A 19,514-nucleotide genomic window follows, 5' to 3' on the forward strand; every position below is an offset into this window, starting at 1 on the left:
TTTTTTTTTTTTTTTTAATTTTTAGTAGAGGCAGGGTCTCACTGTATTGCCCAGGCTGAACATTTCTAGACACATTGATTTTATGAATCAAAAGGGGATGAGATGGCAGCAGCCTCAATGAAGAGATGATTGCAAAAAAGAAAAAAAGACTTACCTCAGGGGACAAATTGTAGCACTGTTTCCAAAGGCCCCATTCATCTAGCTCTGAGAAGGATTAACATTTATTTAAATAAATTGGCCCCATGCAGTTTGGGCTGATTATGTTGGACACACTGGAGGGACTGGGCAGCGGGAGGTGGGCCAGCCTCCAGATTCTCTCAGGAAGCCATGGATCTGGCCCTGACATCCCATCCAGGAGTGGGCTCCAGCAGTCTGGGGAAGAACCAAGCAGGACGTTTTGACTACACATGCCAAGAAGCCAGCATCTTCCAAGGAAATCCGCTGGGCTGGGCACCAAGGAGTGTCACAATCCATGCATAGTGAGTTGAGGGGTTGGCCTTAGAACCTGCCTGGAGGTCATACAGCCCAGAGGTTTCCAAATGTGCTCTTGGAGCCTATGAAGTCACAGAAGCATCACAGGTGCGTCCAGAAGTGAAAATAAGGAGGCAACCCCTGAGCTCCTCATCCCAGTTGCCTTCGACCAGAGCAGCAACACACTTTCAGGTTTTTCAAGGGAGATTCTTTTGAATAAAGAGTTCTGTGGGCCAGGTGCACGTGTAATCCCAGTACGCTGGGGAGGCCAAGGTGGGAGGATCACTTGAGACCAGCCTGGGCAACACAGGAAGACCCCGTCTCGAAAGAAAAGGAGGGGGGGGGGCGAGAAAAGAGTTCTGTGTACAAAAAAAAAAAAGTTTGGGATCTACTTCAGTGTTTTCAGGAATATAGATGGGAAGGATATACAATTACTAGTTATATGACCTTATTAAGCCTTGGTTTCCCCACCTATAAAATGTGGATAACATCAGAGGATTGTAGGCTGGTGCGGTGGCTCATGCCTGTAATCCCAGCACTTTGGGAGGCTGAGGCAGGCGGATCACCTGAGGTCGGGAGTTTGAGACCAGTCTGACCAACATGGAGAAACCCCATCTCTACTAAAAATACAAAATTAGTCGGGCGTGGTGGGTGGCGCGTGCCTGTAATTCCAGCTACTTGGGAGGCTGAGGCAGGAGAATAGCTTGAACCCAGGAGGCAGAGGTTGCGGTGAGCCAAGATCACCCCACTGCACTCCAGCCTGGGCAACAAGAGTGAAACTCCATCTAAAAAAACAAAAACACTCAGAGGATTGTGGTGAGATTAAATGGGATAATGTATGTGGCAGGATATTATTTTGAGACACTCATCGATGTTCGTTTTTCTCCCTGTATTTTCCCATTTCCTTTCCCGCATTCAAGCAGCACTGGGGGCAGGGGCAGAGTAAGGAGTACCCTAAAACTCTTTCTTAAAGGCCTGAACCCTTAGGGAACTGAGCTGTGTCTAGAAGCGAGAAAAAGTGAAGAGAAGACTCATGCAAATGCTCAAGGCACCTTGGCCAGAAGTAGAGGGGAGACTAGACCCCACACTCCTCCAGAACCAGCAGGGTCTCCCGTCCCAGAAAGGAATGACAGATGGCAAGAGATCTGTGGCCCTGGAGCAGTTCTCGGGGAGGTGGTGAGATCCTCTAGGCTGACCACGTTGAAGTAACAAGAAAACATTGGCCCTGAAGGGGCTCTGGGGGTGCAGCAAGGACAGCGTCAGAGTGATGGATGGTTTTCTGAGGACCAAATCCTACCATGTGATGTTGCACAAAGACCTCAGAACTAGGACATAAATTCTGGAAGAAATTACATATTTAGGTCAGGTGGGGTGGTAATCCTAGTGGCATCTGAGGCAGGTGGATTATTTGGGCCTAGGAGTTTGAGACCAGCCTGAGCAAGATGGTGAAACCCCATCTCTACTAAAAATTCAAAAATTAGCTGGGTACAGTGGCATGAACCTGTCGTCCCAGCTACTCGGGAGGCTGAGGCTGGAGAAATGCTTGAACCCTGGAGGTGGAGGTTGCAGTGAGCCGAGATGGAACCACTGCACTCAAGCCTGGGCGACAGAGTGAGATCCTGTCTCCAAAAAATAAAGAAAGAAAGAAGTTACATATTTTTCCCCACCAGCCTAATGGCAAAGGAACTCCGAATCAGAAATGGGGCACAGGTACAGAAAAACAAGGAAGTTGTTCTGCTTGCCCACTGGAGCTGTCCAGGCACTAAGCGAAGGCCTGCCATGTGTGTCTAAGGCCTGGAGCCAGCCCAGAGGCTGCACCTGCATCACTCAGCCCTCTCCCTGCTCCTCTCTGTGCCTCTTCAGTCCAATGCTTCCTCCTTCCCAGGCCCCATCTGTTCTGCAGTTTTCTCTCAACCTGGCTTCCTGGGAAGGGCTGCAGCCATGTTTGAGGAGCCCAGTAAAACATCCCCAAGGGCTGTTGCCTTCTTCCTCTGGGCTAACTGAATTCTTGCAGGGGCTGGGAAGAGGTGGGTGGGAGGACCGGGAAGGCTGATCTGGAGAGTCTGGCTTCCTGGGCCCCAGCCCAGCCCTCGGCAGAGCAATGTGACCTGATCCCACACTTGGCCAAGGCAGCTGCAGACATTTGCAAAGTGACAAAAGGAGAGGAGGGACCTAAGAAGAAAACAGCATTTGCACAGCACATGGAAGTGCCTGGAAATGTTTTCTGGACACATTATTCTTCTCTAAGGTGATTTTCAAGGCCAACCAAGCCTGGAGACTAAAACTTCCAGAGGTGACTCACTGGCCCAATGTGGCCACAGCGGCTTCCTCTCTGCAGTGTGTGTGTGTGTGAAACCGCCTTTGCAAAGACTGTAACATTGAGAAAATTACGGCAGTGAAAGAGATCTAATCTAACCCACACTCATCTTGCATTTGCCTTAATCATTCCTGGGCTTAGGCTAAGCTAACTTTGGGAGACATTTAGATTATCGTTTATTTATTTGTTTGTTTGTTTATTTAGAGGCAGGGTCTCTCTATTTATTTATTTATTTATTTATTTAGAGGCAGGGTCTCTCTCTGTTGCCCAGGCTGGGGTCCAGTGGTGTGATCTCAGCTCACTGCAACCTCCGCCTCCCAGGTTCAAGTGATTCTCATGCCTCAGCCTCCCAAGTAGCTGAGACAGGTCCATGCCACTACACTCAGCTAATTTTATTGCATTTTTAGTAGAGATGGGGTTTGCCCTGTTGCCCAGGCTGGTCTCGAATTCCTGGCCTCAAGTGATCCACCCACCTTGGCCTCCGAGTGTGATGGGATTACAGGCATGAACTACAGCACCCTGCCAAGGTTATAGTTTAAATTATACTAGGCCTTCCCCAAAAGTCAACTGCCTTTTAAAGCTGATGAAAGGCCATTAGACTAGGGGGAGAAGAGGAACCTGATTTCTGATAAGGCATAGCCATTATTCCAGAGGGATCCTGCAGATAACATCACTATTGTAGACTGACCTTTTGAGATATCTTTTCAGATATTTTTTGCATGTCTGACACCCATGGCTCCACCTGGACCTGAAGGCTCCTGTGACCCCACCCAGGAGTGACTCAGTTCAAGACAACAGCTTTGACCCCCCCCTCCATTTCATCTCCACTCCAACCAATCAGCAGCAAGCACCCATTGCCTGGCCACCCCCACCCCTTACCCAAACTGCTTTTGAGCCTTGGAGGAGATTGATTTGAGTGATAACTCCGTCTCCTGTGTGGCGTGGCTGGCTACAAGTCAATTAAATTCTTTCCTTACTGCTATGGCGTGTTCTTTATTTGTGCAGCAGGAAGGAAGAACCCATCGGTTACATAAGCATGTGTGTATATGACTATATGTATGTATTGTGCATGTGTGAATGTATGTATGTATATAGTATGTGTTTGTCTATGTGTGTATAGGAATGTGTGTGTGTGTGTGTGTGTGTCCATTTCAGGACAGGGCTCTCCCTAGATCTTTAGAGCCGGTAGGATATCATTTAGCAATACCCCAAATCCAATCACTCCTTTTTAGAGATGTTAAAACCAAGGCCCAAGGTACACGACCTGCCTGAAATCGCACCTTTCTCCAGTGACAAAGGAGGAAGTGGCCTGGGAGTCAGAAATGGTCTCACTTGCACCCCAACTCTTGGCCCTTCTTGCTTGGTAGAGGTCATTCTCTCTTGACAGCACAGCCGCTTGATGAAAATAGAGCAGTTAGCATGTCCAGCACTAGCCCGCTCTGGACCAAGCCCTGTGCTCTGTACCTGACATAGGTTATGTCATTCAATGTACCCCTCACAGTGATCTCTCAAAATAGACATTTTGATGTACATTTCACAGAGGTGGAAACCGAAGCTGGCCGGGTGAGTTTCATTTCCCACAGCCTGCTTACTTGTTCTATTTATGTAGCCATGATTGACATTTTTGAGGACATACTATGTGCCAGGCACTGTTCTAAGCACTTGGTACATGTTAACTTCTTTGTCCTCATCATAGCAGGTACTATGACCACCCTGTGTTACAAATGAGGTCCCTAAGGCACAAAGTCTAAGTAATTGCTCAAGGTAAATCAGCAAGTAGAGGTCAGAAATCTAAAGGCAGTGAGGGAGGGGACCAGTGAGACCAGAAGGGAGGAAAGCCCTAGAAGTCTGGGTTAACCGCAGTGGGCAACTGGGGCTCACCCCCACCAGGGACGGCTGTGAGCCTGGGTCAAACACACTTCGAGGGTATTTAGCTGAGGGACTGTGAGTAGTCCCGTTTTTCTAAGAGACGGTTAATTATTTTTTCTCTCTTCTTTTCTCGTTCCCCTGTTCCCCAGTTTCCCACTTCCTACTCATTCCTTTAGACATGCAAATATAACCTTTTACCTCACCTTTCAGCAGATGTTCCCTACAGGGCAAGTTCATTTAACTTTGTGCTCCAAGATGGATCTCTCCTAGAGAATTACCAGTTGATTTGCAAACCAAAGCCTGCCCATCAGGGAACTCTTATCCTCCACCGGGTTGCCTCAGAACTTTCACTTACCAAGAGGCTGCCTTGAGAGATAACAGCCAACTTCCGTAAGACTCCCTCCCACCTGGGGATTTCTCAGCCTAGTCCTGCTCACGAAGGCTCTAGCAGTCACCAGTTCGACTGCCCAGTAGATAAGGTACCAGAGCTAACATGCAGACCTCCACTTGCTCACTTCTTCCCCTACCTTTTAAAAGTGCCTGCTTTCTGCCCCAAAAGTAAAGCAGTATATTTAAAGGCGGGACACCTGTGCTCCTTCCCCTAAGCTAGCTTTGGACTAATTTATACCAGGCATTTATTTATTTATTTATTTATTTATGTATGTATGTATGTATGTACTTGAGACAGGATCTGGCTTTGTCACCCAGGCTGGAGTGCAGTAGCAGGATCTCGGCTCACTCTGCCTCCTGGGTTCAAGTGGTCCTCCCACCTCAGCCTCCCAAGTAGCTAAGACCACAGGTGGGGTTGGGTTACCCAGCTAATTTTTGCATTTTTCTATGGAAACGGGTTTTCCCCATGTTGCCCAGACAGGTCTCGAACTCCTGAGCTCAAGCGATCTGCCACCCTCAGCCTCCCAAAGTGCTGGGATTACAGGCATGAGCCACGGCCTCCAGCCTAGGTGATACAGTGTGACCCCATCTCAAAAAAAAAAAAAAAAAAAAAAAATTGGACTTCGCAAACTAACCTGCCATTCGGTTACAGGACGAGGAAGTGCCTTGGAACTGCCCCTATGTGAACGAGTGCTCGTTATCCAGGAAATGTCATTAGGCAGAGATGAAGGAAGCCACCTTCCTAAAGGTGCTGTCTGCGGGTGACTTCAGGTGGCTGAGGAGATACACGCAGGGCAGCATTTGCTACCATGTATTAGCCCTGACACTTGGTTCTCAACAAATGCTTATTTTCTTCCCTTCTCTCTACAGAACATTTTCTTTGGACCCAGATATTCATGGAAATCAATAAAGCTGGTTTTATTATGTGTATGGCAAAATGTCGTTTGCTTTTATACCACCATATGATTTTCTTTTTTTTTTTTTTTTTGAGACACGGCCTCACTCTGTCACCCAGGCTGGAGTACAGTGGCACAATCTAGGCTCACTGCAGCCTTGAACTGCTGGGCTCAAATGATCCTCCCACCTCTGCCTCCTGAGTAGCTGGGACTATAGACATGTGCCACCATACCTGGCTATTTTTTGTATTAAAAAAAAAAAAATTGGAGGCCTGTCCTGGTGGCTCACACCTGTAATCCCAACACTTTGGGAGGCTGAGGTGGGTGGATCGCCTGAGGTCAGGAGTTCAAGAGCAGCCTGGCCAACATGGTCAAACCCCATATCTACTAAAAATACAAAAATTAGCCAGGTGTGGTGGTGCATACCTGTAATCCTGGCTACTCGGGAGGCTGAGGCAGGAGAATCGCCTGAACCTGGGAGGTGGAGGTTGCATGCAGTGAGCCAAGATTGCACCACTGCACTCCACACTCTAGCCTGGGCAATAGAGTAAGACTCCATCTAAAAAATGAAATAAAATAAAATAAAAATAATTTTTAAAAATAAATAGATAGGATCTCACTATGTTGTCCAGGCTAGTCTTAAACTCCTGAGCTCAAGCAATCCACCTGCCTTGGCCTCCAAAGTGCTGGGATTAAAGGTGTGAGGCACCACGCCTGGCCCTGGCTAATTTTTGTATTTTTTGTAGAGACTAGGTTTTTGTCATGTTGCCCAGGCTGGTCTCAAACTCCTGGGCTCCAGCAGTCTGACCACCTCGGCCTCCCAAAGTGCTGGAATTACAGGCATTAGCCAGAAATGTTCATATAAAAAAATCTCACAAATGAGAAAATCTGCTCTATCAGGTTGCTACCTAATTATTACTTCCTCAACAAATGTTCATAGCAGCACTATTCACAACAGTCAAAGGGTGGAAGTAACCCAAATGTCCATCAGTGGATGAATGGATAAACAAATTGTGGTCTGTTCATACAATGGAACATTATTTGGCCTTGAAAAGGAATGAAATATTCATGCTACCACATGGATGAACCTTGAAAACGTTATGCTAAGTGAAAGAAACCAGGCACAGAAGGTCACATATTGTATGATTCCACCTATATGAAATATCCAGAATAGGCAAATCCACAGGAACAGAAAGCAGACTTGTTGGTGCCAGGCTGTAAGGAGAGAGGAATGCAGTGTGACTGTATAATGGGTGTGGCTGTCTTTTGGGGGTGATGGAAACGCTTTGGATCTAGATAGACGTGATGACTGCATATCATTATGAATATACTAAATGCCACTAGATTGTTCACTTTGTTATTTATTTATTTAGAGACAGAGCCTTGCTCTGTCACCCAGGCTGGAGTGCAGCCGCTCAATCTTGGCTCACTGCAACCTCCACCTCCCGGGTTCTTTCTTTCTTTCTTTCTTTTTAGGCAAGGTCTTGTTCTGCCACCCAGTCTAGAACACAGCGGCATAATCATAGTTCACTGAGCGTCAACCTCCTGGGCTCAAGTGATCCTCCTGCCTCAGCCTCCCCAGTAACTGGTACTACAGTCATGCACCACCATGCCTGGCTAGTTTTTGTATTTTTAGTAGAGACGGGGTTTTGCCATGTTGGACCGGCTGGTCTTGAACTCCTGACCTCAAGTGATCCTCCTGCCTCAGCCTCCCAAAGTGCTGGGATGACTCGTGAGCCACTGTGCCCAGCCGACATAACATTTTTTATTTAACGAAACTTCTAATGTCGAACACTTAAGTTGACTTGTTTGAAACAGTAGATAATATTGTAGTCCATATCCTTATAAAAAATATTTGAGCATATGGCAGATGATTTTCTTAGAAAAGCGTCCCAACGTGGACTTACCGCATGTCCTGATTAATCTGTTTCCCCAGATACTCTTTGCAGCCTCCCCTACCTTTCTCTGTGCCCTGGGAGACTGAGCCAGCCCTAAGCATTGAATCACTTACTTCCCCTGGCCACTTTGAATAAGGTTCAGCCATCAAGAGGCAATAGCAAGGGGGACAGGTGACAGGAGGGGAGCGGGTATGTATTTGTCCTGCTCCCTCCCTGCTTTGCTGTGGTTCTGGCAGTGGCTGCAGCCCTAGGCCTGTAACTTGGGTGCCGCCGACCCTCCGAACTGTCTGGGGTGCTAATGGAGTCCTGCTGTTGCATAAGCTTCAACTTCCCCTCTTGGTTCCCTTAACCCGGCCCATGTTTCTGTAAATAATAACTTCACTACAACATCTCTTCAAAATCCCAGCTGGCTGGGGAGATTAGAGCGTCTTTCTAGAACACCTGCTAATATGAACAAGTTCTCCTTTGCTGGCCATTTTTTTCAGTGTTCTTGATTGTCCCCACTTGTCTATGACCTTTAGATTCACTATGTAAAATTCCCCAAAAATATCATATTGGAATTTTTATTATTAATACAATTGCACAAAACTGGCCATGTGCAGTGGCTCATACCTATAATCCTAGCACTTTGGGAGACCGAGGTGGGAGAATCGCTAGAGTACAAGAGTTTGAGACCAGGCCGGGCACAATGGCTCACACCTTTAATCCTAGCACTTTGGGAGGCCGAGGTGGGCAGATTGGCTGAGCTCAGGAGTTTGAGACTAGCCTGGACAACATGGCAAAATTCTGTCTCTACTAAAAAACAAAAAATTAGTTGGGCATGGTGGTGCATACCTGTAATCCCAGCTACTCGGGAGGCTGAGGCATGAGAATTGCTTGAACTGGGGAGATGGAGGTTGCAATGAGCCAAGATCACACCACTACACTCCAGCCTGGGGGACAGAGTGAGACTCTTTCCAGAAATAATAATAATAATAATTTGAGACTAACCTGGGCAACACAGCAAGACACCATCTCTACAAAAAAATTAAAAATACATAAATTAGCTGGGCGTGGTGGCATGCACCTGTAGTCCTAGCTACTTGGGAGGCTGAAGTGGGAGGATCACAGGAGCTCAAGAGTTTGAGGTTACAGTGAGCCATGAGCATACCACTGCACTCCAGCCTAGGCAACACAGCAAGAGGCTGTCTCTAATTTTTTAAAAAATAAAAAAAAAATGCTACAAAAATAATCACACAAAACTTATATATTAATTTGGCCAGAACCGGCATCTTTCCATTCACAAGTGTCACATGCCTTTCCATGTATGTAAACTTTATTTAAAACCTCTTAGTTAAGTTTTTGTTGTTTATAGGACATGCACATTTTGTGTCAAGCTTATATCTAGGTATTTTATAAATGACCATGAAAAAATTCACTTTCAAGCATTAAAGAAATGCAAATTATGAGAGAACAATGAGATGGTATTTTTGCCTTTCAAATTGGGATGTAGTTTTACAAATAATACTCAACCTTAGAACGGTGTAGTTTAAAGGGCATTCTCACATGCTTCTGGGAGGATGTGCTTTAGTCTATGAACATTCTGGAGGAAGGTTTGACATTTTGTATAACAAGAATTTAAAATGTTGGCCAGGGGTGGTGGCTCATGCCTGTAATTCCAGCACTTTAGGAGGCTGAGGCAAGACGACTGCTTGAGCCCAGGAGTTCAAAGCCAGCCTGGGCAACATAGACAGACGATGTCTCTATTAAAAATAAATAATAATAAATTTAAAGAAAGAATTTAAAATGTTTATGTCCTTTGAAATGAAATCTTTCCTCTCCAGTTTTCCTGTGCAGATGCTTCATTCAAGCCTGCTTTTAGTTGGAGCTTAAAAACAATGTGAATAAATGTCCTAAATCCATAATTAGCAGCCTAATATGATTTTTTTTTTTAAAGAAGTCCATATCCTTTGGCTTAATGTATAAGGTCAGGGTCCTGGCCAGAAATAGGTCCGAGCATTTAGTTTATAATTAAGGTGATATTTCAAACCAGTGAGGAAATATTCTACTAAAAGAGAAAGGCTGAGCTGGGCATGGTGGCCCATGCCTGTAATCCCAGCACTTTGGGAAGCCGAGGCGGGTGGATCACTTGATGTCAGGAATTCAAGACCAGCCTGGTCAACGTGGTGAAAACCCATCTCTACTAAGAATGCAAAACTTACCTGGGCATGGTGGCACGCGTCTATAATCCCAGCTACGGGGAAGGCCGAGCCAGGAGAATCACTTGAACCTGAGAGGCCGAGGTTGCAGTGAGCAGAGAATGTGCCACTGCACTCCAGCCTGGGAGACAAAAGCAAGACTGTCTGAAAACAAACAAACAAACAAAAAAAAAAGAGAGAGAGAAAGGCGGAATAATGACATATGAAAAGTTGAGTATTCGGAAAAAAATAACTTTAGATCTTTATCTTCCACTTTATATCAAAATTAGTCCCAGGTGGATTTAAAAGCTAAATGAAAGAGTAAGGGAAATGGAGGGAGGGAAGGGGAGAAGAGGAGGAAAAAAGAAAAAATATAGATCTGAAATGTCTGTGTGATACTCAGATGGGAGCAGTTTTACAATTAAAAAAAACAAAGGGAGAAAGAATAAAGGAAAACATCAAGGCCGGGAGTAGTGGCTCAAGCCTGTAATCCCAGCACTTTGGGAGGCCCAAGGCAGGCAGGTTGCTTGAGCCCAGGAGTTCAAGACCAGCCTGGGCAACATAGCGACACCTCCTCTCTACAAGTTACAAAAATTAGCTGAGCGTAGTGGTGTGCACCTATGGTTCCAGCTACTAGGGAGGCTAACTAAGGTGGGAGGATGGCTTGAGCTGGGAGGCGGAGGTTGCAGGGAGCCAAGATCATGCCACTGTACTCCAGCCTGGGTGACAGAGTGAGACTCTGTCTCAAAAATAAAAAAAGAAAGGAAAAGTAAAACATCAAAAGGTCATCCCGCATCAAAACGTCGTGTGGTGTATCAAATATCACCAAAAAACAAAATCAGAAGGTAAAATACTAAGCTTAGAAAAATATTTGCAACACATTTGACAGAACTGATGTTTTTTAACTGCTTCTGTACATCAACAAGAGAAAAAATAGAAAATGGAAAAGCAGACCAAAGATATGAATAGGCAACTCACATAAGGAGTAAGTCAAATCTATTTTTAAAATGTAGCAGACACGTGGTCTTGGAGACGCAACAAGCAGGGCTGCGGACCAGGCTTTCAGCAGGAAAGGCATTCACCCCTTCTCCAGCTGCGGGGCGGGGCCCCAGGTCCCTCTCTGGAGGGGTCTCCAGGGAGCGGAGCTCTGAGATGCCGTTTCCCGGGGCGTCCGGGAGGGGTTGGAGAAACAAGCATTTCCTAGGGCTGAGCCCACTTGCCCTCTGGGGGTTGGCAGTTCCTCCCTCTTTCTTCCCCGCGACATGGCTGGACTCCGAGGGGAGGGCGCTGGCGCTTCCAATGGCACCGCAGCTCGTGGGGAGCTCGGGCGCTGCCTCTCGGGCGGCTTCCCCAGCCCTCGCGGCTCGCGGCCACCGGAGGGCGGTGTTGTCCAGGAAACGCCGGAGCTGGGGGCTCACAAAGGCCCCTTTCTCCTCCACCGGAGATGAGTCATAGCCCAGGCAGGGTCGGAAGGGCAGCCGCTCCAGGGCGACTGCAGAGCCACGCCTCCGAGTCACCCTGGACGCCCGCGCCAGCCGTGTCTGCTTCTCCTTGGGCTTGGCAGGCCACAGGGAAAACTGGGTCAGGCCGGTGGCCTAGTTCGCTGGTTCACAGCGTGAACGCCGGCAGGAGGTGACTAGGAAGGGCATCTCGACTTACTGTCTGGCTCATTCATGTGACAAATATCTGAAGAGCCCCTACTAAGTGCCAGGCCCCGTGCCTGACAACCAGTTGCTAGTGAACTCCCAAATCCTGGGTCACCTGAGTTTAAAATGTGTCATCTCAGGACCCTGGGGGCTGTGCCTGCCTGGGCAGGTCACCAAATCACTGATCTTGTCATATCTCAGGTTCAGCTGCCCACTTTGCAATACATTCCCTGGCCCCCTGGCATTGGATTCCCTTGCAGTCTAACCCTGCCCCACTCCTCTGACCGGCTCTTACCAGGTGGCCCTCACTTTGGTCCCCACCCCTGCCCGGCAATCCCCCTACCCACATCCTGCTACTTTGAGCCCAGGCCTGTCTTCCTATGGCAGCCTGCAGTGACCTTCCACACCCACCCGAGCCCATTCAGTCTCCTCTCTGCTTCTGACTCTGCCCTAGGATGTCTGAGGATGCCATTTCTCTTTCCCTTTAAAATTCTTTTTGCTAATAAGGAGGACACTTTTGTCACCCAGTCCAAAGGTGTAAGCTGCTGGGCCTCAGTGGAACGAGAAGCAGCCTGTATAAGCCTGGTCTGCTCAGCTGAATGAGAGGAGACCTGGGAGGGATGGACCTCTCAGAGGAGAGGAGGTCAGCCATGGGCCTGAGCAGCATGAAGACCTCACGTGCCAGGAGGGAGGTCAGCAAGGGCATGAGACCAAGGAGGGCACTGAGTCCAGAGGCCAGTGGCCCTTCCTCTCATTTCTTTTCTTTTCTCTCTCTCTCTCTCTTTTTTTTTTCCTTGAGATGGAGTCTCACTCTGTAGCTTAGGCTGGAGTGCAGTGGCACAATCTTGGCTCACTGCAACCTCCACCTCCCAGGTTCAAGCGATCCTCCTGCCTCAGCCTCCCAAGTAATTGGGACTACAGATGCACACCACCACGCCTAGCTAATTTTTGTATTTTTAGTAGAGATGGGGTTTCACCATGTTGACCAGGCTGGTCTTGAACTCCTGGCCTCAAGTGATCTGCCCTCTTTGGCCTCGCAAAGTGAACCACCAGGCCTGGCTCCTTTCCTTTTTTCTTTCCTTCCTCTTCTTTCCCTGCCCTCCCTTGAGGTTGCAGCCTTGCAGCTGGGCTGCAGCTGGGCCTCCCTCATGCTGAGTTTTGCTAACATAGTGCCTTCTTGTTCTCTCCCCCTCGCACCTTCCTGTCACCCCATGTGCCATTTCCCAGTGACTCTGGAGCATCTGAGATGCCTCTGCCTGCATTATGGGTGGGCACACTGAGGCTCAGAAGAGCTAATGACTTGCCAGGAAGCACAGCCATTGGCAGGAGTGGGCAGAGTGGCAGAGGGATCAACTCTCTCTCACCCCAACTTGTGAGGACATGCCCAGAACACATGGGAAAGCAGGTGCCCTGTGTCTTTGCTGGGATGACACTGTTCACAGACTTGAAGGCATCAATTTGTCTTTAGCATTAAAAAAATTTTTTGGCCGGGCGCGGTGGCTCAAGCCTGTAATCCCAGCACTTTGGGAGGCCGAGACGGGTGGATCACGAGGTCAGGAGTTCGAGACCACCCTGGCTAACACGGTGAAACCCCGTCTCTAGTAAAAAATACAAAAAACTAGCCGGGCGAGGTGGCGGGCGCCTGTAGTCCCAGCTACTCAGGAGGCTGAGGCAGGAGAATGGCGTGAACCCGGGAGGCAGAGCTTGCAGTGAGCTGAGATCCGGCCACTGCACTCCAGCCTGGGCCACAGAGCAAGACTCTGTCTCAAAAAAAAAAAAAAAAATTTTAATGCTTGCTGCAGAATATCCAAACAATAGAGATGTGTATAAAATAGAACCCAAACAAAAGTCCAATTCTCCCCCAACTCACTTCTCACTGTTGTAACCAAAAATAATGGACCCCTCCTCTCGGCCAAAGGCGTTCCAGAGTTACCTGAAAATCTAGTCAGGCCATGATGGAGGAGGGGGTGGGAGATGCCTCATTATACCCTCCAGCATTCACATCAACGGATACCTTCGGTTTGATAAGAAACAATACAGTCTGTTCTCCCTAAATCCTGCTACTTGAAGGCTTCCTCTGTGTAATAAAACCTAGGTCTTCACAACCTCTTATCATAACCCAGACATTCCTTTCTAATGACAATAACTCTTTCAATCAATTGCCAATCAGAAAGTTTTAAAATCTGACCTCTGGAAGCTGCGCCCTACTTTGACTTGTCCTGCCTTTCCAGATCAAACCAATGTAAACTTTGCCTGTATTGATTGATGTATTGTCTTCCTAAAATGTATGAAAGCGGCCGGGTGCAGTGGCTCATGCCTGTAATCCCAACACTTTGGGAGGCTGAGGCAGGTGGATCACCTGAGGTCGGAAGTTTGAGACCAGCCTGACCAACATGGAGAAGCCTCGTCTCAACTAAAAATACAAAAGTAACCAGGGCGTAGTGGCACATGCCTGTAGTCCTAGCTACTCGGGAGGCTGAGGCAGGAGAATCGCTTGAACCCGGGAGGCGGAGGCTTCCGTGAGCTGAGATCACAGCATTGCACTCCAGCCGGGACAACAAGAGCGAAACACTGTCTCAAAAAAAAAAGAAAAGAAAAAGAAAAAAAATAAAAGGTATGAAAGCAAGCTGTACCCCTACCACGTTGGGCACATGTCATCAAGACCTCTTGGGGCTGTGTCATGGGCACATCCTTAACCTTGGCAAAATAAACTTTCTAAATTAACTGAGACCTGTCTCAGATATTTTGGGTTCACACTGTTAAGAGTTTGGTATATGGCTGGGCTCAGTGGCTCACACCTGTAATCCCAGTACTTTGAGAGGCTGAGGCAGGCCGATCACCTGAGGTTGGGAGTTCGAGACCAGTCTGAACCGCGTCTCTGCTAAAAATACAAAATTAGCTGGGCGTGGTGGTGCATTCCTGTAATCCCAGGTTCTTGGGAGGCAGAGACAGGAGAATTGCTTGAGCCTGGGAGGCAGATGTTGCCGTGAGCCAAGATCGCGCTCTTGCACTCCATCCTGGGCAACAAGAGGGAAACTCTGTCTCAAAAAAAAAAAAAACAAAAAAAAGAGTTTGGTATAAATCCATCCTTCTAAGCTTTGCAACACATTATATATATATGTAAATATATATATATGTGTATAAATATACATTTGTGTATGTGTGTGTATATATATATTTGTGTATGTGTATCCTACAATTATAATCACTGAACTCTACCATTCTGAAAGTTCTGTGTTCTCTTCGTACAGCTTCATGGCTTTCTTTGTAAAGGCTCCTAACATCCTGCCACATGGTGAACCTGGCCCTCCCTATGGCTGGGCAGTTAGGGAGATTAGCTTTATGGTACATGTCTGGGTGCATGCTGCGGGAACCTCCATGGAGAATAACTTTCTACACGTGGACATGCATGCGTCTTCTGGGCTCTTTAAAAGTTTGTGATGACAAGAGGCTGACAGCGGCACAGCAGGCTGCATGGAATTGCCACTCTGAGCAGTGCACTGTCGGCCTCAAGTCACCCCTCCCTCGACACCTGCTCACCCACCCCCTCTCCCGTTCCTCATCCCCAGGGCAGGAAGCAGTCCCATCTAAAGCTTCTGTCTTCCCATGTGGCCTCTGTGGTCCTTCTGGCACCCCTGACCCCCTCAACCACCTTATTTGTCATCAAACATCTCCACCACCCTCAGGCTCTTAGGACAGATGAACAAATGTCTGGTACAACGCACAACCCAGTTAGCCACAGACTAAGCCTCCTTTTGCAACCCTGCCCACCAGCTTTGCTAATAACCCTTTTTTCTCTCCTTTTGAAGCAGTGGCAAAGATACGGATGCAGCTTATTTTCAGATGCAAATCAATGCATCTCTACTGCTGCAGGCTGGGTTGCTGGGCCTAGCTTTGCTGGACTGCGTCTGCTTATTGTCTAAATACAGGCTGGGGTCTACCCTGGTCTGGGGGTCCACCCTAGTGGTGCCAGGTGATTGGTGTGGTTTTGTGGTGCCTCTCTGCTCACTGGGCTTCGATCCAGGCCCTGGGGGATGAGACGAGAAATAAAGAACAGAATCTCTGTTCCATGTTCTGCCTAGTACTCAGGGCTTCTGAATACCTCTTACAGTGGACTTCTGCCATAACCTGCATAGTTTTTTGTTTTGTTTGTTTGTTTGTTTTTTGAGACGGAGTCTTGCTCTGTCGCCAGGCTGGAGTGCAGTGGTGCAATCTTGGCTCACTGCAACTTCTGCCTCCCAGGTTCAAGTGATTCTACTGCCTCAGCCTCCCAAGTAGCTGGGATTACAGGCACCTGCCACCGCACCTGGCTAACTTTTGTATTTTTAGTAGAAACGGGGTTTCACCATCTTGGCCAGGCTGGTCTCAAACTCCTGACCTCATGATCCACCCACCTGAGCCTCCCAAAGTGCTGGGATTACAGGCATGAGCCATCGCGCCTGGACCTTGTTGTTTTTTTTTTAGACTCGGTCTCACTCTGTCACCCGGGCTGGAGTGCAGTGGTGCAGTCTCAGCTCACTTCAGCCTCCACCTCCTGGGCTCAAGTGATCCTCCCAGCTGAGCCTCCCAAGTGTCTGGGACTGCAGGGGTACACCACCACCCCAGCTGATTGTTTTATTTTTTTTTTGGTAGAGATGGGTTTTCACCATGTTGCTCAGGCTGGTCTCAAACTTCTGGGCTCAAGGGATCCACCTGCCTCAACCTTCAAAATTGCTGGGTTTACAGGTGTGAGGCATGAGCCACTGCACCTGGTCCCTGCACAGTTTTCAAGCTTTGCCTCCCTCTTGCTCACCTCTTCCCACCTGCCCCCTGGCGTGCTGCCCCGCTAAGAAAAGAGTGCGTGTGATTCTTCTTCACAGAATTATATTGCAGTATGAGTGTTAGGAACCAGCATAATACAATAGTGTCTGATGTTCAGACCAGTTCAACGAGTGTTCTCAGAGAACCTTCCGTGTGTCTGGCACATCATGCCACACAAAGTGCGTCACTATCTACGTCGGGAAACTAGATGGAAAAATGTCTAGACTCCTGGTCTGCTCACAAGACAGATATATAAACAATTATAATACAATGTGATGGGAACAAGACAGGTTGGTGACATTAAATGATAATGTGGAATATTTATTATTTGTGGAATGTTTGGGGAGAAATGTTTCCAATCTTATCTTCTTTCCTTTTTTACTTGCACATCTCAACGCAAAGTTATATGTTCTGTGTGTGAGCCTCTTGCTCTTGCAATCTCGTTGCCTCAAGGGAACATTTTCAGATTAGACCCAGGAAAGATTGTACTCTTCCCAGTCTAAGTGCAAAAGCCCCATGACTCTGGCCCACTTCACAATCGTACGTGTATCCTCCATCCTCTCTGTAACTTAATATTCCATCCACCTTTAACAAGCTTTTCTCTTCATTTGTGACTGGATTGGGGATGTGAACCCCACAGATGAAGAAGCTGCCTGTGGAACTCACTGGGTACCAAGCTTTTTTGGCAAGATAATGCCCAGTGCTGGTGCGGTTCTGGCGAGATTGTCACTTGCAGATAGACACTGGTGCTGGTGGTTTAAATGGACTCTGCACTTTTGGAAAGCAATCTGAAAGCATGAACAAGAGCTATGAAGCATAACTACTTTTTTTTTTTTTTTTTAGACAGGGTCTTGCTCGTCACCCAGGCTGGGGTACAATGGTGTGATCACGGCTCACCTGCAACCTTCATCTCTCAGGCTCAAGTGATCCTCCCACGTCAGCTTCCTGGGTAGCTGGGATTACAGGCATGCGCCACCACACCCAGCTAATTTTTATATTTTCAGTAGACACGGGGTTTCTCCATATTGGCCAGGTTGATCTCGAACTCCTGACTTCAAGTGATCTGTCCACCTTGGCCTCCCAAAGTGTAGGGATTACAGGCATGAGCCACCGCTCCCAGCCTATGAAGCAGAACTTCTGACCCACTAGATGCACAGTTTTTGTCCAGCTTTGAGATTACAAAAGCTTCATTCCTCGAGGAGCTATCTTTAAAAGGAGAAAATACTTGAAGTGTCCACCCACAGGGAAATTGTTAATTAGGCTGAAAGCTCCTTCAACACACAGGCTTTTCCCTATGCAGAAAGCATAGGACAGGCAGTGGACCAGAGTAGGTCCTCAGTAGATGTTTGAGAACCTGTGAGGCGAGGGAAAAGGCAGTGCAGCAGTTAGAAACACAGTTCCTAGGGCCAGCCTGCTGGGTTCAAATCCCAGTTCTGCAGTAACTTGCTGTGCAACCTAGGTAAAATTATGTACCCCTCTGTGTCTCAGTTTCCTCTTCTGTAAAATAAGGATGATGATTAGAGTAGAACCAAACTTACAGGATTATAATAATTAAAGAAGGTAAAATAGGTGAGGTATACATGACTGAATATTAGCTATGACTATTTTCATTGAATAAATTAAAATGTTCTGAGAGATGATGTGGCAATTATAAATGATAATAATTAATACTATGTGGCAAAGCAGAATGAATATTAATGATGTCATAGCCTCCACCCTGCTCCTCCTGCCTCTTGCCTTGTACTCTCTGGTACATTATTTCCCAGCTGTCCTATAGCTGACAAGCAAAAGTAACCCTGTCCCTGCACTGCTATGCTTTGATTGCGTCAGTTTCCCTAAAATACTGGAAACTGCTTCACACCCCGATACCCCTACTGCCCCCCTCACCCAACTTAGCAAACTTGTAGTCATCTGTCCAGACTTAAATTACACCTAGCGCCTTCCTTCCTTGACACACCTGAGCATTGCTACTCATTGTTTCTGAATCATAACAGTTGATTAAGAGACAAACATGTGACTGGCCCCGCCTGCCCTCCAGGTCTGGGGCTAGACAGTCATGCACACGAACACTGTCAATGCCAAAGAGCTGGCTAAGACCCCTTTCTGGCCCCTTGATCTCTTCCCTCTGTCCCTTCCATCTCTCTGCATTGCTTTTCCAACTTAAGTCTTTGCAAACCACTCTCATAATTTGAGCCACACCTGCCAATCATCTGTATTATTCACTACTTAATATTTTCAAAAATCGAGTCTCTCTCTCTCTTTTTTTTTTTTTGAGATGGAGTCTTGCTCTGTTCAGGCTGGAGTGTAGTGGCACGATCTGGGCTCACTATAACATTCACCTCCCAGGTTCAAGTGATTCTCCTGCCTCAGGCTCCCAAGTACCTAGAACTACAGGCACGTGCCACCATGCCCGGCTAATTTTTGTATATTTAGTAGAGACGAGATTTCACCATGTTGGCCAGGCTGGTTTCGAACTCCCGACCTCAGGTGATCTACCCACCTCAGTCTCCCAAAGTGCTGGGATTACAGGTATGAGCCACCGCACCTGGCCTCAACTCTCTCTTTAAAAACATAAATATATTTCTTTTAGCAGGCCTAGGAGGAGACTGGAGGGCCAGCTGGATCATGGAAGAGTGGGGAGAAGAACCAGAGCAGGAGGTCTGGGCTTGGGAAAGCCTGGAGGGACTGGACAGGGTCCAGACAGGGGAGGGCCCAGGGCAGTCAAGAGTTTAAAGGCCCAGCCTGTGTCAGATCTGCATTTTAGGAAGATTCCCTGTGGCTACCAGGGGCAGGCTGGACAAAGGTCTGTGAAGACAACATCAGCAAGAGTGGATGCCGGAGTTTATATCCAACATTGGTAAAATGAATTCCAAATGTGGAGTGCATACATTTTCCCTGGTATCCATGGGCTCTTAACTCTGAGAGAGTTAAGAATAAAGTTTCTCCTGAGGCCGAGCGTGGTGGCTCACGGCTGTAATCCCAGCACTTTGGGAGGCTGAGGCGGGTGGATCACCAGGTCAGGAGTTCAAGACCAGTCTGGCCAAGATGGT

General features: G+C 47.6%; 1 protein-coding gene across 1 annotated transcript in view; it reads right to left on the reverse strand.

The window, feature by feature from the left end:
* Positions 1 to 12,013, reverse strand: part of LOC105520010 (TBC1 domain family member 3B-like) — an 83,307-nt gene extending 71,294 nt beyond the window's left edge. Inside the window, exons 1-2 of the mRNA XM_011953564.1 lie at positions 12,008 to 12,013; positions 10,997 to 11,574 (exon numbers count right to left, since the gene is read on the reverse strand). Of these exons, the coding sequence (XP_011808954.1) occupies positions 10,997 to 11,574; positions 12,008 to 12,013 (584 nt within the window). The remainder of the gene's footprint in view (positions 1 to 10,996; positions 11,575 to 12,007) is intronic.
* Positions 12,014 to 19,514: the final 7,501 nt, after the last annotated feature.

The sequence above is a fragment of the Colobus angolensis genome, unplaced genomic scaffold (genome assembly GCF_000951035.1).
Source record: "Colobus angolensis palliatus isolate OR3802 unplaced genomic scaffold, Cang.pa_1.0 Scaffold368, whole genome shotgun sequence".
Classification (NCBI taxonomy): domain Eukaryota; kingdom Metazoa; phylum Chordata; class Mammalia; order Primates; family Cercopithecidae; genus Colobus; species Colobus angolensis.